Source organism: Octopus bimaculoides, chromosome 1 (assembly GCF_046866305.1).
Source record: "Octopus bimaculoides isolate indiv1 chromosome 1, ASM4686630v1, whole genome shotgun sequence".
In the NCBI taxonomy this organism is placed as follows: domain Eukaryota; kingdom Metazoa; phylum Mollusca; class Cephalopoda; order Octopoda; family Octopodidae; genus Octopus; species Octopus bimaculoides.
This window is the reverse complement of record NC_142928.1, coordinates 106364137-106390918: the sequence shown is the minus strand read 5'-3', so window position 1 is coordinate 106390918 and position 26782 is coordinate 106364137. Positions and strand designations below refer to the sequence as shown.

Genomic DNA, 26782 nt, shown 5'->3' with positions numbered 1-26782 from the left:
GGTCAACAAACTGTGAGAAAGCTACTATAAAACACCATTAAGGGCATTTATGGACGACGTCACTCTACTATCGGAAAGTAGAGAAGCAGCAGAGGGAACGTTAGAGCGGTTGGATGAACTGATAGGATGGGCAAGAATGAAATTCAAAGCCAAAAAATCTCGAAGCCTGGCTTTCGTGAAAGGAGTGCAAGAAGAAGTGAAATTCAGGATAGGAGGTGAAGACATACCAACGGTGAAAGAACAACCAGTAAAGAGTCTCGACAGATGGTATAGAGACTTATTAAATGATAAGAAGCAAGGGAAAGAAACACACGAGTAAGTAGAACAAAGATTAAAGGCAATTGACCGAACAACACTGCCGGGAAAATTCAAATGTTGGATACTGCAATTTGGACTGTACCCAAGGATAATGTGGCCATTGCAAATGTACGAAATAGCCTCGAGTGGAGTAGAAAGGATAGAACAAAGATGCAGTGTGTTTATCAGAAAATGGCTTGGTCTGCCGAAACCACTGAATACAACTGCACTATATGGAAAACCCGTACTGCAACTACCAATAACATCAATCACCGAAGAATATAAAGCAGGAAAGGCGAGGACAGTAATGATGCTAAGGTATTCAAAAGATCAGAGCATCCGAGAAAACCCTCCAAAGGTACGAACAGGGAGGAAATGGAATGCGGAAGAGGCAGTAAACAGGACGATCGGAATACAAAGACATGCCGATATAGTCAGAGCAACGCAAGAAGCAAGAGCCGGCCTAGGGACGCGCAATTTCAGGCCATTTTGCAAGAGCAGTATAAAAGAGATGAAAGAGGCGGTGGTACACGAAGTGAGAAAGGAGGAAGAAGAAAGGCGGAATGTACATTTGGTGCAATGTAGTCAACAGGGGCAGTGCCTGAGATGGGAGGAATACGTGGTCAGTCGCAGAATCTCATGGAAGGAACTTTGGGCTTGGGAACAAGCAAGAACAGCCTTCCTGATCAAGTCTACCTTCGACGTTCTACCCTCACCGGCGAACTTAGTCCGATGGAACATAAAAACAACCGATGAATGTGGATGCGGAGAGAAAGCGACGGTGAGACATGTTCTGTCAAGCTGCAGACTAGCACTAGAAAGGTATACATGGCGCCATAATCAAGTCCTCGGCGTCATAAGCGCAGCACTCAAGGAGAAGATCGAGGGATACAATAGGGGAGAGTACCCCAAAGTGGAAAAACGCAGGAAAATATACTTCTAGAAGGAGGGAAAAGGACATAAGATCAGGCCTCCAAATAAAATATACGAGATAGACGAAAGATGGAAGGGATACTGGGAGCTGGCCACGGATTTGGGAAGTCTAGTAATTTTTCCACTTATAAAAACGACAAAAAGACCAGACTTAGTCATATGGAACACAGAACGGAGAATAGGAATCTTGCTAGAACTGACAGTACCATGGGAAGAGAACATCGACAATGCAGAGAAACGAAAGGAGAAGAGATACGAGAAACTAATCGAAGAGTGCAGAGAACAGGGATGGACTGTCGAGTACTACCATCTAGCAGTGGGGGCTAGAGGCTTCATTGAAAGAAAAATGACAGCGCTATTCAAGAGAAGATTTGCGTTTTCAAGCTCGGAACTGAGAAAACTGATAAGGAGGATACAGGAGGCGGTCGAAAAATCCAGCTTCTATATATGGCTGAAGCGGGAAGACCAAATATGGCTTGAAAGTCATAACATGCCGGCAGGAAAATAACATCATTAGGTGAGACAGGCTGACACTGAAGTGGCTTCGCTGATTGACAGGTGACGATCTCAGTTAGAGCATGCGTGGGCTAAGATTACGCGCCCTCCATTGTCAGTTAACGTGACAACTTGCTGGGGCTACTTGCTGGAGCCTAGCAGCGGAAAGTTTAGACAGTGTCATGTGACAACTTGCTGGGGCTGCCTACTGGACCCTAGCAGCGGGAAATTTAGACAGTGTCACGTGACAACTTGCTGGGGCAGCCTGCTGGAGCCTAGCAGCAGGTATAAAAAGGGGAATTTGACAAGACAGTCAGTCGGACGCTGACACTCGTTGATGCTGCATCGAAGAGGCCAGGGAATAGAAGAAAGAAGACATGCACCCAACACCAGAGCTGAAGACACCTCCGAAAGGGGGGCCCCGCCACGTCAAAACGGTAGAGGAGTAGGGGCCGAAACCGGACGTGGTTCCTCCTGATGATGTCTTGTGCTAACTGGATCCTATAAAGGAGCTGTTGTGGTAGCAGACCACGAAACATGGTTGAAATTCCAGCAACGAGGTAAATTTAATGGATTTTTTAAAGATTCATTCAATTACAGATTTTCGATAGGATGCTTCCAAAAAGTAAGTAAAACAAAAACTGCTTCCGTTTTGCGTTCCTTGCGAGCAAGCGAGACAGAAGAACAACGTGTGCTTCGGCGTGCTCGCAATGCTGCCTCTAATTCGATCGCCAGAACATCACAGACAGCTCAACAAGCAGAACTCCGGCGTGCTCGCAATGCTACTTCTACTGCAGCCGCAGAGCTTCACAGACGGAATCATAGACAGAAGCGGATTTACACTATTTTAGACTCCAGTCCTATCATGAACTTACACCGTCCAATAGACGGTGGGGGCTTTGCTAGCATATATATATATATATATATATATATATATATATATATATATATATATATATAGATCGCTCGCTACTACACATTCTTTTTTTCTCTCCTTGTTTCTTTCTGTGTTCCTTTCTGTGGAAGAGCGTAGGCTCAAAACGTTAAAGACTTTTTCACTTCCCTGGCGTTATACTAATACATCTGTTTGTTTTCTACACCACTTGTCTTCGTCTTTTGTTTTTTTTTTTTTTTGTGAATTCTCCCTATATATATATATATATATATATATATATATATATACTGTTGTGTCTGGAGAGAGTAATTTTTTTTTTAGTGCCTCATAATTTAACACACTCACCGGTAAAATTTCCACTTATTTTTTATTTTTCTTATTTTTAATAGTCTTGACTATTGAAAAGATTGCAAGACGCAAGGAAAATTTTAGGAAAATAAAAATAAGAAATAAGTGGAAAAGACTCCCACCCCAGGCACATCAGAATATGCTTCAACACATGAACTCACTTGCAAACCAAATCCAAAAACGAAATATATATATATATATATATACGATATGTGTGTATATGTTTGTGTGTCTGTATTTGTCCCCCACCACCACCATCGCTTGACAACTGACATTGGTGTGTTCACGTCCCCCTAACTCAGCGGTTCGGCAAAAGAGACCCATAGGATAAGTACTAGGCTTACAAAGAATAAGTCCTGAGGTCGACTTGTTCGACTACAGTCGACGCTCCTGCATGGCCGCAGTCAAATGACTGAAACAAATAAAAGAATAAAAGAATATATATAAGCAGCTAATTATACACAATATATTGCTAGCAGGGGAATGAACCTCTAGCAGCTCGAAACTGAATCAGCCTCGCGAGCCCAGAGGACCGTAGGGTTCACTTACCCGACTAGCAATATATAAATGGTGCAACGCCGCACCGATAACCAGCTGGTGGAAGATCTGCCTGGGGTTAGACTAGTAGTAACATGGAACAGCGACTTAGATATAGTGATTAACTTTACTTGTTAGTATAGATTATTTTTCAAAAAGAGAAATAATTAAAAGTTAACATGTACTAGATGAAGGACGTGTAGTATATGCATGTAGCTAATCTTCTCCTGCATGACTGAATCAAACTATGTATTCATTGAATAACATTAGAGTGATAAACAGTTTAGTTTTCTCTTTTTTAAGCATATTTCCTTTGAAAAAAAAACGTACTCCTCTGGAATTTAAATTACTGGAAACTATTTTCTCCTGAATTAATTAATATATCTGATATTGATATACAGTTTTGGGATAAGAACGGCGATGTAGTTTATAATTTGAATTTTTGGAAATTATGCTGTAATATTTGAACTGAAAAAGGCGGCGAGCTGGCAGAAACGTTAGCACGCCGGGCGAAATGCTTCGTGGTATAACGTCTCCGTGAGTTTGTTGGTTACGCGTCGCACATGTGTTCGTGGTGAAAATTGCTGTTTATTAGTGATATTATTTATAATAACTACTCTTTTATTAACTGCAGTTTCTGTTAAATTTCTAACTGTTGGAGTTTTTATTTGAAAACACTAAGTGCTTGTAGAAAGCACACGCTTGTTCATTCCCCCGTTAGGGGGAAGAATGTCGTCTAGCGAGAGGCCTAACGTTGGCACAGAAATGTCTAGTGAGACGAAAAATTTCTTGTTGTTTGGCGAGGAGCCAACTACAAGTGAAAAACCAGTGGATTCTCCCGAAAAAGGAATTTGTAATTCCCCCGTTACCAAAGCGCACAGCAGGATGTATGAAATATTTGGAAACGTGTCGGAAAGCTCGTCAGAGCTTTCACAAGAAGATTTCCCGACTTTGTCAGAAAGTATTGTGACCAAAAGGATTATCGATGCGCCTAGCATCCAGACTGAGCAGGCGAGAAAGGAAAAAAAAGTTTTGCGTTGGCAGCTGGGGGTGGAACCCGGCAGCTTTCGACGAACAAGTCAGACTACATGAAATATAGAAAAATAATGGAAGTGAACGATAGCGTGGTTAAAATACAACCACCGGAGCAATTTATGCTAGACAAAAAACAGAAAACAATAATATTTAAAACTTATTGTTTACAAAAAGAAAAATCGAATGATTTACAGAAGAGAAGATTGAAAAGTGTTTGAAGAAAATATGGAGCGACGTAGTGTATGTGACAAGAGGCAAGAAGTTTGGCACAGTGGAAGTAAGGTTTGCCAACAAGGAAATGACACAAAAGCATTCCATAGAGACCCTGAAAACGGAAGACGTGGCGCTCATCCCCACCTATATGGGGATGAGAACGTCCATAATTAATATAACAAGGGTCCCACCGGAAGTGAATCCTATGTGGGTGGTGGAGGCAGTCCTAGTCAAAGAGGAAGAGAAAATTACCCTCCTCCAGGTTGCCGTTATCGAAAACGCTAACTGGACTGGTCAAACAGTTAGTCTCATTATCCAAGCTGACCCAAAAATAATTGAAGCAATTCCCGAGTCAATTCAGATAGGGGAGAAGAACCTAGTAGTGTTTGTTGAGGGTCGAAAACCCCGGTGTTTTTTGTGCGGTCAATTAGACCACATTCGAAGGAACTGCAAGGAAAATGAGGAAGACGAGGAAGAGGAGAAAGAAGAAAAAGAGGAAAAAGAAGAAAAAGACGAGAAGAAAACAACAAACAAAAGAAAAATACAATCAGCAGCTCAACCGAGAGTGGCGACTACTACAGAACAACGACCAAAAAAGACTGCAAGAAGAGAAAAAGAGGAGAAAGGCATAATAGCCGTATACAGTAAAGATAGTGAACTAATGAGAGACATTCAATTAATTAAGACTACAAAAAAATAGATAACCTTTCGGAGAAATACAACAATTATGACGTGTATGAAGTCTCAAATAAGACACATAGAATTTTACAAAACAAACACCGTAAGTCAGTATCATCTATGAGACTGGACTTTAATAAGTCTATATTTAATGGACTACCAGCCCCGATAACGCGAGAAAAAGAAAAGGTGGAGACCCCACCTCCACCTGTTAATTCTGTAATGTGACTGGATTTTAACAAACCTATTTCCCAAGACCTGCCACCTCCGACCCTGTATCAAGAAAAAGTGGAGAGTCCCTCTCCACCGGACAAGCCCTGATTAACAGGTAAGACGTGTCTGTTCACATTGGTTGTTTAAATGTTCGTGGCCTGTTGTCTAGCTGGAAGCAAGGACGCTTCCTAAATGACATCAGGTCAAGAAAATTGGATGTGATTGTTGCAACGGAAACCAGAGTAAAGGGGCCAAGAGATCTGTCCTCCCTCCTGAACAGCTACGAGAAATACGTTTCTCCGAGTCGGGCGGGAGGTGGGGTGGTGGGGTGTTGGTCCTACTAAAAAGAAACCGGGTAACCGAGAAAAAGTTGGTTTTTTCTGATCCAGAAGGCAAGCTGGTCGTTCTCGACCTGACATTCAGTTGTGGCAAGATAATCAGGCTAGTTGCTATTTATGCACCCAATATTATGGGCCCGCAAAGTGAATATTTCCGTGACCTGGGCAAGTTCCTGGCCACGTCGCATTCGCTAGTATTGTTAGGAGACTTTAACACAATATGCGAGGCACACACAGATTGTGTTGGCTCGAACACGAACAGAAAATGTAATCCAGGCTTACGGGATCTGCTAAGTCACTTTCAGCTAGCAGACCCGTATAGGTTGGAACACCCGAACACTCCACAGTGGACGTGGTCAAATAGTGACGGGTCTTCCAGAACATATCTAGATAGGATTTTAATTAGAGAAACAGATAAGTCTATAGCTAAGTGTCCACAGTTTTTTCTAGTCAGCTACAGTGACCACAAGATGGTTACCTGTAAACTGACAATAGATAAGTTACATAGTCAGGGATCTGGCTACTGGAAATTCAATACGTCCCTTTTGACGATTGAGGAAAACAGAAAGCCGATCAAGATGTTAATACAGAGGGCATTGACAGATACCATCATTAATAACAAAGAGCCATCAAATATGAGTCTACTAGGTTTAGCATAAGTTTAGCTAAGAAGGGACGTAGAATAGGAGATGGTATAGTTAAGGAACTAGAAGAAGCCTGGAGGACTAGCAATGCGGACTAAGTGAAGGTGAAAAGACTGGAGTTAAACCAGCATCTTGAAGGCCAACATATGGGAAGTATTGCCAGAGCTAAGTTACGTGCGATGGGAAGTGAAGGAATCAAAACCTCTGGATGGGCCCGAGTGGTGGAATCTCGGCAACGAAACAGTTCCATTATACGGTCTTTGACGAAACATAATGGCGTCTTGATAAACGAACCCGAGAAAATGTGTGAGGCCTTTCGGAAGTACTTCGCCCAGCTGTTCGGGGGTGACGGCGGTCCTGATGGTGGGAGAGCCCTCGAGGACTTTCTTGCCGGTCTGCCGTGTCTCTCGGGGTCGGATGCGGAGTCTTGCGAAGGTCCAATCACGCCTGGGAAGGTGAAGGAGGCTTTGGCCGACTGTAAAGCGGGTAGGTCACCGGGACTTGATGGTCTTCCGTATGAGCTGTATAAATGTATGCCAGACTTGTTCGGGCATCTACTGGCTGACGTTTACGCGAACTGGCAACAGAATGGGTTTATCCCCAGATCTGTGCGCCGGGGAGTAGTGACGTTGGTCAGAAAGGACCCGGACAAGGGGGACGTTATAGAGAATTTCAGGCTCATCACTCTGTTAAACGCAGAAGTGAAGATTTTGGCCAAGGTCTTAGCGAAAAGGTTGGCGCGTGTTGCGGATGGTATAGTCGGGGAGGCACAGACATGTGCCATCTCAGGCAGAACCATTCAGGATACCTTCCATCTTATCCACTATACCATAGAGAGGGTTGGTAATAAATCTGGCAAAGGTGGGGCACTGGTACATTTGGACCAGTCTAAAGCTTTTGATAGGGTTGACCATCGATACCTGGCGACTGTGCTTGCGCGGTTCGGCTTGGGCCTTGGCTTCCTCAGGTGGTTTATTGCTTAGTACCACAACATAGACTCGATAGTTCGGGTGAACGGTTTCCTTTCGAAGCCGTTCTGTATCAGACGCTCGGTTCGTCAAGGATGTCCGCTCTCACTGCTTTTGTATGTGGTAGCTCTCGAGCCACTACTGCGGAGGTTGAGTGGCATTCCGAAAGAACCAGGTCTAGAGGAGTTTGTTACGGCTTACGCGGATGATATCACTATCAGCGTAACCTCAGTAGCACGCCTACGTGAAGTGGGTAAGACTATTGAGGCTTACGAGGTGGCAGGAGCAAAGATTAACCGGGAAAAGTCGGTCGGCTTACAACTCGGCACCTGGGTTGGCAAGTCGATGCCTTCAGACAGCGCTGTTGGGCGCTGGACGGAGGGACCGGTTAAGTTGCTGGGAGTTTAGTTTGGACCAGGCCTCCAGATAGAGAAGAACTGGACGGAGGTATTGAGCAGGGTGGCTGCAGTAGTCAAGACCTAGTCTTGGCGGTAGCTATCCCTGAAAGGGAGGGCGGAGGTGGCCAATGTGTTTATCGCATCGGTCATTACCTACCGCCTAACCGTCGTGCCCTGTCCGGATTCGTGGTTGATCAGGTTGGAGAGACAGCTCATTCGCTTTTTGTGGAAGTGCAGGTCGCCACTTGTGAAACGCTCTGGGAGGTTTAGGGATGCCTTAGTTAATGATGCGCAGGCATGCGTTGAGATTGAGGCACCTCTGGATTCTCCTGGATAGTGAACGGGTGTGGTCTCCGCTGGCCAGACAAATGTTCCCCGAGTTCAAAAGTTTTTGCGAACAGGAAGCCTGGTGTTCTCGTAGACCGAGGTCGAGTGAATGGCATAAAGAGTGTCGTAAGGCCCTCTTGCTTTTCCGGCGCTCGAGCAACGCCAGCGGTGGGGGTTCCACACGGATTTTATATAGTGGGTTGGTAGAGTCTGAATGCGACGATGGCCTGGGGGCGACTCTAGGTCTCGGGTTTATTCAACTGGACAGCCTGTTTCACCGTACATTCGGGTTGAGAACGTTGGACAACTTCCAGAAGTCCTTAACCTGGCAATGCTACAGAGGTGCCTTGCCTGTTTGGGATAAGCTTGCAAGACACGGTAAGCGTCAGTCGCCGACCTGTCCAAGATGCGGGAGAGACAGGGAAACCGTCCCTCACGCTATTGTTCAGTGTCCGGAGATATCTGAAATGTGGGCTTATGCTGAACACCTGTGGTCCGGCGAAGGAAGAGTACAGCTGTCGACTGAGTCAATTATAAAAATTAACCCACCGGGAGTTTTAACAAACGAAGGTAAGAATTGTTTTCTTACGGTTGTAGCAATAACGAAAGAGGCAGTATGGAAGACGAGGATAAAAGGAATTAAGACAGGCAACTTTATCTCTGGCCACAATTTACGTTCATTTTTTACTTTTCATTTGAAAAGGAAAGTGTGGCTGGAGAGGAGATGTCTGTCGGAGTGTACGTTCCAAAAGAGATGGAAGAATGTTGCACGAGTGTTGTGCGTGCAAGGAACCGTGTGAATAGTCAGAAAAAAAAGGAAAAAAAAAAGGTGAGAGCGATAGATCGGGGCTTGTGGGGTCGGAGCGTGGCCTGATCATCGCTTCATTTGTGTTGTCTAACGTACTGTCAATATCATTCGATTTTTTATATTTTATATAATTTTTAAAGTAATATCTTATGTAAACCATTCGCATGACTGATCCCAATCAGTTGTTTTGTACCATTCTATGTTTAGCCCCCTGTGGGCAATAAAGAAATTGGTATTTCGTCTGTCTTTACGTTCTGAGTTCAAATTCCGCCGAGGTCGACTTTGCCTTTCATCCTTTCGGGGTCGATAAATTAATTACCAGTTGCGTACTGGGGTCGATCTAATCGACTAACCCCCTCCCCCAAAATTTCAGGCCTTGTGCCTAGAGTAGGAAAGAATATTTGAACTGAAAAGATAGAGACACTTAACTCTACTGAAGTGCTGTTTGAAAACACGTTATACTTTATGAAATTAGCTTAATCTCGCAGGAGTTGCAAGGTAAAATGGCAGTAGAGAAAGGATGAGACGCTAGACAACGACTGAGAGAGGGACAGAGAGAGTCAATATTAGAGAGAAATAGGCACCGTGAGCAAGCAGGAAGAGCTGCAATGCAAGGATAGAAGAGAGCAGTGTACGTGGGGCAAGGCAGAGAAAGACATCAGGTTACGAGGGCAAGCATGGCTGAGGAGTAGCGAGCTCATTTCTCTCAATAACAACTAAGAAAGTATCAAAGAAAAATGGAGGATATGGATGAAGTAGTATTTCTTCTTGTGCCAGAAAAGTATATGCCTTTGCTGCACATATTCCAGTGAGTATCTTCCAGATTATGTTTAGGCATGCTACCGGACGGTAGTTTCCTATAATATTCCCCTTTTTTCTATCTTTCATCATAAGTGTTGCCCTCCCACTGACCATCCACGCCGGGACTGTACCATTCTGGACACACTCATTCATTTGGGCTGCTAATCTTTCATGCACCGCGTGGCATCTCTTCAGCCAGAAGCCATGAATCCCATCTGGTCCGGGGGCTTTCCGGTTAGGCACTTTACCCACTTGTTCTTTCACATCACCCGTGCCTATGACAATATTCCTTTGTTTCTTTCCTCCTTGTAATTCTGTCTTCATAGTTCCTACCCACATTGCATCCCTTTCATGCACGATATTATTTCCTTAAATTATAAAACATAACTTTCAAAAGTATTACAAGAAGGTAAATAAACAATACTTTGAAAGCAATCTTTTTTTTATTTTTAATTAAATGGCAGTATTTTGTTTGAACTTCTTGATACACCTTGCTTGTGTTTAATATATCAACATAACGTTTCCAAATATGCTGACTTACACCGCGGAATCCATGCGTCACGCTAGTAATACATAATTGACGTTCGCGCGTCAATATGGATTATATAAATAGAGATAACGTCCTACTTTTCTAATTTCAATATATTTTTGTGAATACATTGATAAAAAAAGTTTGGCCAATGACATAAATTTAAAAACAGAAAGGTTAATTGCTTTCAAATACGTCATATATCCCGCATGAAGGCTTTAAATAGAGATGTTTTGCAGTAAATCTTTACTTGTAAAGACAGGCTTTTTGAAACTGGCATCGACAATGAAGTGGTTCATCGTAGCTTGTATTATTTTTGCTTGTAATCTGCAGAAACCAATTAACTGAAAGCAAAAGTGTTCAAACCACAATGTCACCTCAGCAAATACTTAGTAAGTAATATTTCGTTTTTACTTTATTTTTCTTTCATATTACATTTAGCTATCAATATCACTATTGATTCATTTGCAGGATCAGAGAAATCTCTTCTTATTTCCAAACTGCCACTCTACAACTACACTCATTATCCCATGTGCTTTAGCCTTACATTACAATATATTGTGATTTGAAAGTGTTCTAGCAAGTCTAGTGACTACAGAGAGGTGTTTGATCTGACTCGGTAGTACATAATCAAGTTCCCCTTTCTATGTTGCATGTCCTAGCCATAGAAGTTAAATAGCATAACAATCGGCCATATACACCCCACACTAACATAAATAGACGAAATAATTATCTATGCATTGACAGTTAAAAAATTCTTACGGCTACAAAAGTTGGTTACCACCATAGAATCAGCAAGCTGGTGTCATTAAAACTGATTTTTAAAAAAATAATTATGCAGATCATTACAGATCTGTTGGGAATAGCATATAAATGAATGAAACGAACCCAGCACGAGGCACTAACGATTTTGTCAATCCAATGCCAACACCGGTTACGTCTGAACTCAGCTGTATCTGTTACTTTAGCACCACAGAAATTTTGTATATTTTCCAGTATCAGTATGATGGCAATTTGATAGAAATATTAAACTCTTGTTTAATATTTCTATAGGAGCATATGGACTCTTGTTTCTTTCGCATGATCTGTGCCTTGAGCCTGTGGTAACCATAGCTCTTCAAGGCCGCCGCTATTAGATCGTTGGACGGAGGACCCTCGCTCATGCTCCAACTTTGGATAAGAAGACGGAACTCATCGAACTGCCAATTTCGACGCATCCTTTGTATTGGGTTGGTGCATAATTATTGCAGCTTTCTTTTCAACAAATTTTATTCAACAAAAACAATAACAAACATGTAACATGCAAAAAAACAAGAGTAAGAGAAGAAAAAATACCATCTTGACTATGCTGCTGTTCAACAGTCTAGTGAATCAAACAAGAATTTAATTTCTATATAATCTAATTGGAGGGGTAGTAGTAATTTCAAATTTAGAGGAAGGTAGATTAAGTAGTGATGGACAGCAGGTTAGGGATAAATCAAGCATGAGGAAAAAAAAAAGAAAAGAAAATGGAAGGACAATACCCTAAGGAGTGGTTACAGAAATTTTTTTTGCACACATCTACCCTAAGGAGTGATTAGAGAAAATTTTTTTGCACACATCTACAAAATGACTTTCTAAAATGAAATTCCATTATGCAGCTGAGGAGTACATTTTCATTGTACATTTTATGTAGTGTTCTCACTACATGAATAAATGAAGTTTGTACGAATTTTTGTTGCTTTTCTTCAAATTATATATATATATATATATATATATATATAATAAATCTCTGAGCGAGGTATAAACAGTAGCTGCACGACATCGTGAAGTATATTTGCCACTTAAATGTGGCTAGCCCTTAAGGGTTGATACTACTATAGCTTGTAGCCCAAGGAAGACATCTCCTCCAGCTGGCTATTGACACACTTTCTGTGCCCTTTCAGTATTTGCAAAGGGAAGACAAGCTACAGTAGTATCAACCCTTAAGGGCTAGCCACATTTAAGTGGCAAATATACTTCACGATATATATATCGTGATATTATTAGATATTATTATCTTTATCTTATGATATTTACTTTGTATTATATTATACTTATTTATCGTGCTTTTACTTATTAATTTTTCTATATGTGGCTGTGGATTTTCATGGATGAGTTCATGAACTTTGGTTCATTTCTCTAAAACTAAATATTTATATATTTTATACTGTGAAACTTAATTTAATTTTAATTTTTAATAAATTGAATTTAATTGAGTTTTTACCTGTAAATTTGGATTTTTATCCCTAATATCATTATTATTATTATCATTATTATTATTATTATTATTATTATTATTATTATTATTATTATTATTATTATTATATATATATGTATATATATAAGCAATGTTAATTCTCTAAATGAAGTATTAACAGTAACTGCACGATAAAGTGAAGTATATTGCCATATATTGCCATATATATCATTGGGATATCCCAGAAACAGCTGTAAAACTTTGAATTTGTCCAATAATAATAATGTATATGACTCAAGATGATTGCCTTGTCTTAACGTTTGTTGTCCTCTTTAACAATTACATATCCGCTATATTGGAGATCTGCAATGGTCCCGTAACTACCGTCTCGGTTATAACCTTGGAGCCCTAGTAATCCGTTGCAGCGCTTACCTAGCGTACCTAATCGTTTAGATCACCTGTGAACTAAGCCCCATATTTTGTGTGTGTGTGTGTGTGTGTGTGTGTGTGTGTGTGTGTGTACTACGGGCCCAAATTTCGAATTAAAGAAATTCAGTTTGGTATTTTTGTTAACCTTTCCTCTCTTCTCAGGATCGATTACTGGTGCTGGTGCATTCTGTGACAGTACCAGTAATTCTAACGACCAATTCAGCCTCCTGCCTTCCATAAATCGTGGAACTAAACTTCTCCACCATTTTATAAACATAGAGAATTCTATAAACATAGAGAATGCGCTGGAAAGACTGTTTTGTGATGACTAATACCTCAATCTTCGCAGCACAAATTCTCATCCCTGTCTTGTAACACTCGACAGCGAACCTATTTAATGCATGCTGGAGAACACCTTTTTCTCTTTTGCTATTTTCAATTGCAGAATGCGATTCAGAAACGTAAGATAGTTGTACACACACATCAAACTCACTATAGAGTAGAGGATCGAAGTATTTTTCTTATCGTCCCCAGTAAACTCAATCCATCGCTATCCTTCTCGAATGAACGACTTAATTTGAAACCTGGTTTCGTAAGGGTTAGTAGCGTTGTTGCGATGCCAAATTTAATTTCGCCCACCTGACCACCAGAAACTTTTCGTGGAATCGACACTAGTGCTAACATGTCACCATTCTGAATATATCTTCAAGACACCAGTGTTGGACATCCTCAGTAGAGGCGTAAAGCACTGCCCTTCCTCTATGTTGTAACACGACAGGCTTTCGGTTAGTCTTATGGAGTCTACTTATTATCAATACACGCATGTAACACGTTCTTGCAAAAAGGAAAGTTAAAATTAGTTACATTTAAATGATAAGTGCACACCACACAGAGGAGAAAAGGATTAGATGTAACCTTTTAGCAACAGTATTAATGGCACATAAATATATTAACATCAAAATAAATATATTGAGAGTTAAGGTTTTATGCAAACACATTTCGAGAAGAGTATAATATTTTCTGCATTTTCTATTCGTTTCAGATGCGGTTGCAGAAATTGTCAAGAAATCATGTACAGCAGAAAATGTTAAAGTAAATCAATTTCATTTCGCTCATCCAGACCCTAGAAAGTTCATTCAATGTAGTAAATCGGGTACATATGATGAAATGCTGTGTGCACCGACTACCATATGGTCACAGAGCCACATTAACTGCATTGCAGAGAATAGCAATTTTGAAACTCAAACAAGCGAACCTAAAACAGTAAAAACCCCGACAACAGCCAATTCTATCATTATCAATCCCTGTACCCAAGAGAATTTTGACGCTCGTAATTTTTATTTCTTTAATCCAGAACCTAGAAAGTTCATTCAATGTGGTGAATCGGGTCAATATTATGTAATACCGTGTGAACCGGGTACCATATGGTCACAGAGCCACCTTACCTGCATTGCAGAGAATAGTAGGGTTTAAACCAACTAAGACAACGACGAGAAAATCCCCTAGTAACAATCCCTGTAAGAAGAAGAAAACTGGCTTAGTAATTTTTTTCCCTTTTTCAGATAAAAAATGCTCTTTATTCATTGTATCTCAGTTGGTACACACTTTGTAATGCTGTGTGGGCAAGGGTCATCGTGGTCAGAAAACTCGATGTCTTGTTCATGATAGATAACAAAGAATTATCTAATTGTAATGCTTTCCACAATGCTAGTTCTGTTCTTTCGAACATCTGAATAGGCGACTACAAATGCTTGCTTTGTAACACAATTGTGTGTATTGTTTTTATAGTTTAAATTTAGCTTTGTATTTTTCTAATGTGAAATGTCTCAAATATTGTTTTGGGTATATGTTACTATCATAACTTTTTGCCAAAATGTTTTTCGTTATTCTTTATTTCTCATAACCGAAATGTGATATACAATATAACAAATCTGCATTATAATGACACCATCTTTACTTTTGTTCATTCATGTAACTTTTGTCCTATGAATTGTATAAAATTACATATGTAAATATGATCTTCACATGAAAAGTATTATGGGACTTATAAATTATTACATATTTCGGACCTCTTAAGATATTTTCCGTCCTTCTTCACAAATATGCATTGTTTATGTCAAAATTTTTAAATATTATATATCTGTTCCTATGAATAAACAATATTTTTCCATATAATTTCTTATTGTTTTCGTTTTATATTTCTAAAACTCGTTATTAGTGTAATGAAGCACACAGACACACGTATAAGTATTACCCGTTTCATTTATTTGACAGTAGTCACGCTGTAACAGCACCTTACACCCCCTAGATTTCAGTTTGATCACTCATTTAAATGAGTCCAACAATGCTTAACTGCTGTGACCGTGTAAGAACCTTTGTTTTCAACGTGATATGGCCGTACTTCAAATATATATAAATAACTCGATTAATATCTTTGGAATTCATTAGTAAAAGTCCATACAATCATTTTGGTGAGAAATATTTAACATCATTATTCTTTCAAAAGTTAGCGATGATATCACAGAATTATATGTGTTGTAGCACCATAATATTTTCAAATTCCTCTTCGACGAAGGAGTAACACATTAATACTCCCTACCTGCAAATCTTAGCTTGTTTACCTTGGAATCTATATGTTTATCTCAACTGCTTCTTTTCTTATTTACACTAATGCCTAGCTGTAAATGATGCCTAGCGATCCCAGTCAATCCAGCCAATTTCAAACATTTCTTTTCTGGTTTAGATTTGGGTATTTTCCTTATTCTATTGTCGGAGGAAAACTGTGCACATAAATGTTGCAGATGTTCAGATTGATGCAACAGTTGCTCACTTTGAATTTCTCTATGCCGGCAGCTATGGGGAATAGTAGCAATTCGACTACTCTCTACGCAATCTTAACGTAAATCTCTACGTAATCTTAAAACCTATCGGAAATAGCAGAGAAAACCAGAAATTCTGGGTTGGGTCACCAGTTGTATTTGGGTGGAAGTAATAAGCAGATAGCTTGTTAAGGGAAGCAAAAGTTATTATTCAACAGTAGAGGTAAACAAGAAACAGTTAGTGTCTGTGGACAAATAGTGTATTGGTGAGTAAGTTATTGCTAAACAGATATGGACTACGGTAGTCTATGTGTAGCAATATTTCTATCACAATATTGTGAGTCACACCTGAGTGCACAACTATCATACCCGAAATGCTTTGTAGACCCAAAGCAGAGTGAAAAAATATATACATATATGTATACTTATGTGTATACACGTACGCACGCACGCACGCACGCGCGCGCGCGCGCACACACACACACACACACACACACACATGAAAGAATGCGTAGAAATGGCTTTCTTTAAATATAATTTTTATTTTGATAATAATGTTTACAGTGAGTTATTCTGTTATGAATTTCAAGCTTCAAATAGCCGTTTTCAAACTGAAAAATGTGTTTTACTGGTTGTTTAAATAGCAAAAGATTTACTTGGCAAAACGTATATACATATATAGGTGTTTTCGTTCAATAAACACTCACAACGCCCGGTCTGGGAATCGAGACTGCGATCCTATGACCGCAAGTCCGCTGCCCTAACCACTGGGCCATTGTGCCTCCACGTGTGTGGATATATATATGTATATATAAGTGTATGTATATATATATATATATATATATATATATATATATAAGTGTATACGTATGCATATATATATATATATATATATATATATATATATACAGGGCTCAACATAGAGGGGACAAAATACAAATGTAGAGTTTTTCTTTTCGAGGGGGGCGAAAACAAAGCAGGAAAAAAAACAAAAGTGGGGACAACGATGAAAAAAAAAACATCGCAAAACGTTTGGGGTATTTACAAAAAATACGAAATAATACAGAAAATTCCCAATAAATGGGGAGGTTATCCGTGGAAAGAAAAACCTACGAAAAGACCACGGTAACCTCGGTCCTTGGTGTCACAGTTTGTTAAATAAAATTTCTTTTATTTATGCAAGAAACGTAAGTAACTCTGTTTACAAAATTTTAAAACGCTTTATAGAATCATGGTCATTTATACGTGCCATTCTTGCTACATGTATCCATCTTTTTTCGAAACATTTGCTAGACCACACTTGCCTCTCTACTCTCACCTTCCTTTTCAAGTGATACTTGAAAAAGTTGATGAGAGATTGACCAGAGAGGAAAGTATTTGTCTCTAATCCTTTCAGACGCGTCCACCAGATGCATTCTTTCGCCATAGCCACAAGTACGATAAATACAGCTTTTCCTTCCCGTTTAAAGGAAGGAGGCGTGACGATATTGACGATAGACTCGGTTGATAAACCGACTCGTCCCACACGCGACAGCAGTCGTTCGACATAAGCCCACAGCTCCGAAATGGTTGGACACTGCACGAGTGCGTGCAGAACGGTTTCATCGCTCTGACTGCATCTCGGGCAGGTCGGCCCCGCATTTCGCGAGCCGTGTCTATAGAGCTTATCCCGAACGGGTAGCGCCTCTCGGTAACACTGCCAGGCCAGGGATCTCTGGAAGTTGTCCATAGGTCCCGGCCCGAAAGTCGTCCTGAACAGGCGGGTCAGGTATTCCTCGTCGACGCCCAAGTTCGCCCCGAGATCGTCGTCGTACCTGCCCTCCACTAATCCCCTCTAGAATGACTTCGTTGTGATGCAGCCGCTCAAGGTCGACCCGGGACGGCAAAGTTGTTGCAGAGCAACGCGACACTCAAGGTGCCATTCGCCATTCCTCGGCCTCTTTTTGATCCACGACTGCAGCTCGGTCATGGAGACGAGCTGCGGGAAAGCGCGTCGCACAAACGGCGACCACACCTGCTCACCGTCGTCTACGTAGAGCCGGAGATGTCGCAGTCTCAGCGCATGTCTGCGCATCATCAACCACGGCATGCCCAGCCCTCCTTTCAGCGGCTGTTGGCAACAAACGGATCGCCTCACCATCGGAACGCTCCCTTTCCACAAAAAGCGGAAGAGGATGCGCTCCATTTCGGTGATGGCGCGATCGGGACAAGGCACGACGGTCAGGCGGTATTCGATGACGGACGCGATGTACGCGTTCGCCACCTCCGCCCGACCTTTTAGGGACAGCTTCCTCTCGGACCATTGCCGGCAGAGAGTGGCCACCCTACTCGTTATCTCGTCCCAGTTCTTCTCCGTTTGCAGGTCCGGACCGAACCAGACTCCGAGCAACTTGACCGGACCGTCCGTCCAGCGTCCCACTACTGAGGCGCTGCCGGACGGTATGGGCTTGCTCCTCCAGGTGCCGAGCAGCAAACCCACCGACTTATCCCGGTTGATTTTCGCTCCCGTCACCGCTTCGTAGTCTTTCAGCGTCTCGCCGACAAGCTCGATGTGCTCGTGGCTAGACGCTATGACGGTGACGTCGTCCGCGTATGCCGACACGCTCGTCCCCCACCCCAGTTCTCGCGGGATGCCCCTCAGCGTCGCCAGCTTCCGCAGTAGTGGCTCGAGAGTCAATACGTACAGGAGCGGCGACAGGGGGCATCCCTGACGAACCGAACGTGCAATGTCGAAGGGTCCCGATAGACGTCCATTGACGCGAACAACCGAACGGGTGCCTGTGTACAAGGCAGCCATCCAGCCGCGGAAAACGGGACCGAAGCCGGCCGCTTCGAGGACGACCTCCAAGTATCGATGGTCTACCCTATCGAAAGCTTTGGATTGATCCAAATTGATCAGGGCCCCACCCATGCCAGGTTCCTTAACTACCCTCTCTATGATGTAGCGCATCAGATGGAGGTTGTCATGGATACTCCGGCCCGGCACGGCGCACGTCTGCTCCGTGCCGACCAGTTTCTCGATGACAAGCGCCAACCGCTTGGCTAACACCTTGGCCAAAATTTTCATGTCTGCATTGAGCAGAGTGATGGGCCTAAAGTTATCTATGGCGTCCCCCTTGTTTGGATCTTTCTTCAGCAGCGTTACCGCTCCTCGGCTCACAAAACCGGGAATGCTCCCGTTCTGCTGCCAGTTGCAGTACACGGCCGCCAAGACGTCTCCAAACAAGTCTGGCATACAGTTGTAAAGCTCGTAGGGCAGACCATCCAAACCCGGAGATTTGTCCGTCGAGCAACCCGCCATCGCGTCCCTCACCTCCTCCGCCGTGATGACCCCTTCGCAGCACTCCGCCTCTCTTGCCGAGAGTCGTGGCAAGCTGTGCAGGTAGGCACTAAAGTCCACCCTGCCTTCTCGCTCGCCACTCCTCCCGAACAGTCAGGCAAAATGCCGCTGAAACGCCTCGCACGTCTTGCTCGGCTCGAACAATTCGCGCCCCTGTTCGTCTACCAGAGACCGGATGGTGGCTCTGTTACCCCGCTGCGCCTCCGCCACCCGGGCCTCTCGTGCGGCTCCAACACCTTCATTCCTCAGAGCACGCATCCTTGCCCTGACAGCACACCCTTCGTGTTTAGCATTGAAGTGTTGGTCGAGGGCCAGCCTCGCCGCTAAAACGTCGGATGCGATGCCACTTCGCAATGCCTCTTCTAACTTTATCACTAGCTCCCCCTCTACTCTGTTCCTCTCTACAGCTAGTGCCCTGCTATACCTTATTGCTTCCGCCCTTACTGCTCTCTTGAGGGCAAACCACCATTTGTTGTTGACGATGGCTCCCGTCAAAGCCCTCTTTACTAACGTGCTAATCCGGTCTCTGAAAACCTGTCTCGACGGGAAAGACGCGTTTAGTTTCCAGTAACCGAGACCCTGCCTATGTGCCTTATCTAAGTCTAGCGTACACGTCACAAGTTTGTGATCCGTGTAGCTGACTATGTGGAACTGTGGACATCCTAAACTATCTCTATCTCTTGTCCTACACACTATCCTATCTAGATACGATCTCGACGACCCAATGCGGTTGCTCCAAGTCCACGTTGGCACATTTGGGTGGTCGAGTCGGTACCTGTCAGACAACTGGAAGCGTCTGAGCAGGTCTATGAGGCCTTTGCATCCCCTTCTAGTTTTGTCACTCCCCACGTAGTCTAGATGCGTGTCCAAGGTAGCATTCCAATCCCCCACTAAAAGTAAGGGACGAGACGTTCCCAGGAATACTTCTAGACGTAGAAAGAAGTCCGACCGACCTGTTAAAGGAGGCACATAAACTGCCAGCAACCGAAAAGCGCCTCCATCGCTGCCGTCCACATCTAGGACAACCAGTCTACCCTCCGGGTCCGTAAAAATCGTCTTTACTTGGAGATCCAGACTCTTGCGAAAAAGAACCGCCGTGCCACTACCGCCCATCCTCGGCAGACAGGGAGAAAAATAAATGTTAAACTGTCCGCCAAACATGGACTTTAGGGCCCGCGGTTCATGGAGTCTGGTCTCACTAATGGCTATGATATCCAAATTGTGTGACTTGATGTCATTTAAGAGGTACCCTTGTTTCCAAGGCGACCCCAAGCCACGCACGTTCACACAGCCAATCTTCACCATGATTCTATTTATACGTGTGCTTTAAAGCACAAAACAAAAGAACAAAGTGTTACTTACCGTTAGAAAGTTTTGTTTCCTCCTTGGATTGTTCACCAAGGAGGCTATTGTACAATTTCTTGCACAAATATTTCTGGAATCCCCCTACCGAGTTGGGGTAGAGGGATTTTATTGTGTTGTGTAATGCTGGTGTTACATGAATAATTTTAATGTGTTTTGGCGGTGTTGTACGTGGGTGGTTGTTGGTTTTGATATCGTTATTTGTGATGTTTGTTTTAGAGTTGATGTAATTCATCAACTCTGTGTTTGTACTGTCTATTGCTGTTAGCATTGCTTTTTTTTATATTACTATTGGTGTTAGTAGTATTTTCGGGAGATGTGAATCTCCCTGCTTTGTTTGTGTTTGCATTTTGTTTTGTTTTCTTCTTACTGCGCTTCCTCTTTCCTTTCGTAGCTATTTTCCACTCCTCCCCACTCTCTTCATCAGATGATGGGAGATCTGAGGAGTCAGAAAGAGGTAACGGCAAATTTTGTGCGTCTGTGTGTGTTTCTGTGAGTGTTTGTGTTGCTGTTTTTATTGATGTTGGCTGCTTGTTATTTGTGTGTGGTGTATGTGATATGGGGGAGGGAGAGGCAGTCTTGGAATTTTCTTTTTTTTCTTCTGTTTTTGCAGTTTCTGTTGTCTTTTCTGTTGTGGTTATTGCTGATATTTCTGTTGTTGTTTTTTGTGTTGCTGGTGGTGTTGGTAGTAAGGTTTTTCTGTTGGGGGTATTTGGTAGTTGCTTCTGTTGTTGTTGTTGTTGTTGTTGTTGTTGTTGTTTTTGTTTAGCGGCCAGAGGGCAGTCCTTTTTCAGATGTGCTTCGCTGTTGCATATGTAACAGCGAGGTCGCCTGCCCTCTACCACCACATACAGCTTGTGGTCCTCTGCCAATCTAATGTTTGGAGGAATTTTCTGTGAAGCCTCCTCCGTGATGTGGAGAAGGATTTCCAGATTTTTCCCTCCCCAGTTCTTTTCCTCTCCGACCGTAATCTCCAAAATATTTGCCTCCTCCATTTCCAGGCATACGGCCGATATCAGCCATTGGGTGTCCACCTCCGATGGCACATTTTTTATTATAACTTTGGTCACTCTCTGTCCTAGATAACTCGGTATCATTACCAAGTCATCTGTGCGGAGTGAGAGTGTCGAAAATTGTTTAGCTAAATTTTCATCCAGAAATCTCACCTGCACCGTTCCAAATTTTCTTCCCCAGGTGACATGATTTTGATAAGGCCAAATTTTTCTAAGACAAACTTCAATTTTATCTGTGCTAACATTTTCTACACGTCTGGTTTTTGTGTTTACCAGTTTATAAATGATGCACTTTTTGTTTTTCATTTCTATAATATCTTTTGGTATGTTTATTCTGACATCATCTCCTTCTTTCGTAAGAAGGGATTTTGTGTCTTTTATTTGTTTTTGTGTGAATGTCACTATTGTTCTTTTTTCCTTTAGAGCATTTGCGAAATTTGTTTTTGTTGTGCTGGTGGACATGTTCTTCTGGATATTTTTGTTTATGTTGGTGTATGTACTGCCTGGTTCAAAGGTGGTGGTAGTGGCAGCAGAGTTTGTTGAACAGGTGATGGTGTCATTGCTGACGGCCGATAACTTTACGTCCTTGTTGTTGTCGTTGTTGTCGTTGTTGTTGGTGGTGGTGATGATAGCGTCAGCAGCAATGGTGCTTACGTCAGAGACATTTGTGACGGTTTTTACGCATGGTTTTGTAACCTTGGTTACAGTTTTGTTTTTGTTGTTGGTGTTGGTGGTGGTGGTGGTGGTGAGAGGGCTGTTAGTAGCTGTAATCACCGTCTTTGTGACGTTTACAGCAACTGCGTTTCTGTCACTGTGTGAGCACGCGCTATTCTGTTCTTTTTTCTCTTCTGGCATCTGAAGCCTCGGGAAATGCTTGTCAAAAGAACAAGACAAGCGTTCCAAAATTATGTTTCTCGACATTTTTCAAATGTCAAGAAGGAAATTTTTGTATTTTGCTAGGGCCGAAACTGCCCCTGGGGGCCAATTCCTGCTCTTGAAAATACACACAAATGAAGCCTAGGTACTTCGCAACAAAATTATTTAAAAATTCCAACAAAATGTGGACAATAAAAGGTCAAATAAACGTTTACCTTCGCAGCCGATGTGACAGCACGTCCGTGAGAAGAGATAGATAGACAGATAGATAGATAGATAGATAGATAGATAGATAGATAGATAGATACATTTCTTTTATTAGCCACACAGGGCTCAACGAAGATGGGACAAATACAATGAAGAGCTTTTCTTTTTGGGAGGGGGAAGGAAAAAAAAGGGGGGGAGTTCGATCAAAAAGGATCGAAAAAAAAAAGGGGCGATCAATAGGGATTGTGTATCACACAGTAATCTTCTCGTGTAAAAAGAGGGGAGGACAGTTTAGGTTTGGCCGTGGAAAGAAAAGCCTACGGAAAAGACCACGGTAACCTTGGTCAATATTCTCATTGAAGAAACTATAACAGTAAGTGACTCTCTTTTGCCTTTTTGTTTTATTTTTTTTCTTGGATTTTTTTTTTTTTAGTTCATAGGGTTATGCTCAAGATGGCTCCGTCGTTCACACGTGCCATCCTTGCTACATTCACCCATCTTTTTTTGAAGCATTCACTAGACAAGACTTCCCTTTCTACTCTCACCTTCCTCTTCAGGTGATACTTGAAGAAGTTGATGAGAGATTGCCCAGAGAGGAAAGTCTTTGTCTCTAGACCTTTCAGACGCGTTCACCATACACATTCTTTTGCCATAGCCACAAGTACGATGAAAATAGCTCTTCCTTCCCGTTTAAAGGAAGGAGGCGCGACAATATTCACGATAGACTCGGCTGATAGACCGACTCGTCCCACACGCGATAGCAGTTGTTCGACGTAAGCCCACAGCTCGGAAATGGTGGGACACTGTACGAGTGCGTGCAGAACGGTTTCGTCGCTCTGCCGGCATCTCGGACAGGTCGGCCCCGTGTTTCTCGAGCCATGCCTGTAGAGCTTATCCCGAACGGGTAGTGCTTCTCGATAGCACTGCCAGGCCAGGGATCTCTGGAAGTTGTCCATAGGTCCCGGTCCGAAGCTCGTCTTAAACAGGCGGGTCAGGTATTCCTCGTCGACGCCCAGGTTCGCCCCGAGATCGTCGTCGTACCTGCCCTCCACTAATCTACTATAGAATGCGTTAGTGGTGATGCAGTCGCTCAAGGTTGACCCGGGTTGTTGGAGTTGCCGAAGAGCAGCGCGACACTCGCGGTGCCATCCGCCCTTCCTCGGCCTCTTCTTGATCCACGACTGCAGTTCGGTCATGGAGGTGAGCTGCGGGAAAGCGCGCCGCACAAACGGCGACCACACCTGTTCACCGTTGTCTACGTAGAGCCGGAGATGTCGCAGTCTCAGCGCGTGTCTGCGCATCATCAACCACGGCATGCCCAGTCCTCCTTTTAACGGGTGTTGGCAGCAAACGGACCGCCTAACCATCGGAACGCTTCCTTTCCACAAGAAGCGGAAGAGGATGCGCTCCAGTTTGGTGATGGTAGGGTCGGGACAAGGAACGACGGTCAGGCGGTAGTAGATGACGGACGCGATGTACGTGTTCGCCACCTCCGCCCGACCTTTCAGGGAAAGCCTCCTCTCGGCCCATTGCCGGGCTAGAGTGGCCACCCTTCTCGTTATCTCGTCCCAGTTCTTCTCCGTTTGGTGGTCTGGACCAAACCAGACCCCGAGCAACTCAACCGGACCGTCAGTCCAACGTCCCACGACAGACGCGCTGCTTGACGGTATGGGCTTGCTTCTCCAGGTGCCGAGCCGCAAGCCCACTGACTTATCCCGGTTGATTTTTGCTCCCGTTACCGTTTCGTAGTCTTTCAGTGTCTCGCCGACAAGCTCCATGTGCTTTTGGCTAGACACTATGACGGTGACGTCGTCCGCGTATGCCGACACGCTCGTCCCGCATCCCAACTCTCGCGGGATGCCCCTCAGCGTCGCCAGCTTCCGCACTAGTGGCTCGAGAGTTAATACGTACAGGAGCGACGAGAGGGGGCATCCCTGACGGACCGAACGTGCAATGTCGAATGGTCTTGATAGGTGCCCATTGACGCGAACTACCGAACGGATGCCTCTGTACAAGGCAGCCATCCAGCCGCGGAAAATGGGATACACAGGCACACACACACACGCACACACACACACACACACACACACACACCAACACAAACCACTCACACATACACAAACACACACACACACACACACACACACACACACACACACTCTCTCACTTTTCCCTCCATTCCTCGCACTCATTTACTATCCTAGATATCTCTCTCCATCCCTACAGATTCAATAATACTATAAAAAGAGACATATCCTCTGAAGTGAAATCATATTTTGAAGAACCTACAAGAATAGGTGCAAGCGCTAATATTTATAAAATATATGACATATTAATAAAAATCTGTAAATGTACAACCATCCAGATATCTGAGTACCTTATCATTTTTTCCAATATATATATATATATACATACAAACCTTGTGAGTGGATTTTGTAGACGGAAACTGAAAGAAGCACGTCGTATATATATATATATATATATATATATATATATATATATATATGAGGGGGTGCTTGTACGTCTGTGTTTGTTCCCCACAATACCACTTGACAACCGATATTAGTGTGTTCACGTCCCCGTAACCTAGCCGTTCGGCAAAAGACCCCGATAGAATAAGTACTAGGCTTAAAAGAATAAGTCCTGGGGTCATTTGTTAGGCTAAAAGAGGTGCTCCAGCATGGCCGCAGTCAAATGACTGAAACAAATAAAAGAATAAAAGAATATATATATATATATATATATAGGAAAATAAATAATAATAATAATAATAATAATAATAAGGCAGAATACTAAACTGAAAGCATATTTTAATATAAATGTGCATAAGGAGGATTAAAAAGGATTTCTAACCGGCTTTCATTGCATGGCAAATTTTCAAGAAGAGGGAAAATTAAAATAATGTTTTTACAAAAATATAAAAAATATATAAAAAAAAATAAATATACCAAAACATTATATTGTCTTTGAGTTTTTAAAGTTCAATGGTAATCCATGTAGATAATTGTTAGATAGATTAGGGTGCATGAAATTAAGAATGGTATTGTGTTTAAAAAAGGCTGAGAGTTTGTGTTAAACAGGAAGTGTGGTCTCAAAACAGGAAGTGTGGTGTCAAAACAGGAAGTGTGGTGTCAAAACAGGAAGTGTGTGTAAGGGAAGACAATTCTGTGGGTTTTATACTCTTTAGTTGAAGTTCTGGACTCTTTGTCAACAGGAAGTTTATGTCTGTTCTTAGAGAAACAAGAAGTAAATTTATATGTATTTCAATGGGTAGGCGAGAGAAGGGAATATGGTCACTGAGGAATTTATATGTTAAGAAGCTTTTGGAATTTCTCTATAAAAAGATTCTCCTTGTTGATTCTTTCTTGTGTAGAGATTCTGTCTTTACATTGATAGAAAAGGAATATAAGGAATTTAGGGTTTTTATTTTTGGCGCAAGAGTCTATGCGGTCACTGAGTGAAATTTGGCGGTGTTGTGGAAGATTTATTTGTTCTTTATGGACTGCTACTCTTCTACGCAAAGGGGGCTCGTCTGTCCGATATAGTTGTGTTGGCAACCTGTGCATGTGAGGACATAAATGAGATTCCCAGAGGAATAAGAGAAGTTGGTCTTGATTTTAAACCTTGTTCCTTGTTTGAAGGTAAATTCAGAGCCTTCAAGTAGGTAGGGGCAGGTACCACAGTTAGGCGTGCACATTTTTTAACTGGTGGGGGTAGAAGTGGTGTGTGTGTAGTTTGGCATTAGTTAGGAGTTTTTTCAAAGATTTGTGTTGCCTTTTGTATTTAAGGACTTTGTGTGTATTGATGATTTTATTCATTATCGGGTCTGTGGTGAGTAAGGGGAGGTTTTGTTTGATTGTGGTGTATGCTTCGATGTTTTGGGGTTGTGGGTGGAGATGTATGGAAGTATTTTGGGGTTGGGTGTGTTACTGTGTTGGGTGGTTTTCAGTGTGTTTTTGTCAAGTTCCTTGGCACGTTTTATTCCGAGTGTGGAGGGATATTAGCGTTGTAATAGTGTTTTTTAGGTCTTGTAAGCGCATTTCTCGAGTGGTTGGGTCAGA

At 42.6% G+C, this 26782-nt stretch overlaps 1 protein-coding gene and 1 long non-coding RNA gene across 2 annotated transcripts; both read left to right on the top strand.

Annotated features, from left to right (window-relative positions):
* The first annotated feature begins 1904 nt into the window (after positions 1–1904).
* Positions 1905–15184, top strand: LOC149137670 (uncharacterized). The gene is made up of 3 exons (XM_089344944.1): positions 1905–2285; positions 10791–10849; positions 14147–15184. Exons 1-3 carry the CDS (start codon positions 2263–2265, stop codon positions 14575–14577), a joined length of 513 nt encoding a protein of 170 aa, XP_089201070.1. The 5' UTR covers positions 1905–2262; the 3' UTR covers positions 14578–15184.
* Positions 15185–22372: 7188 nt separating this feature from the next.
* LOC149137669 (uncharacterized) lies at positions 22373–25087 on the top strand. The gene is made up of 2 exons (XR_016238904.1): positions 22373–23094; positions 24948–25087. It is a non-coding gene; the product is annotated as an uncharacterized LOC149137669 (long non-coding RNA).
* The last annotated feature ends 1695 nt before the right edge of the window (positions 25088–26782 follow it).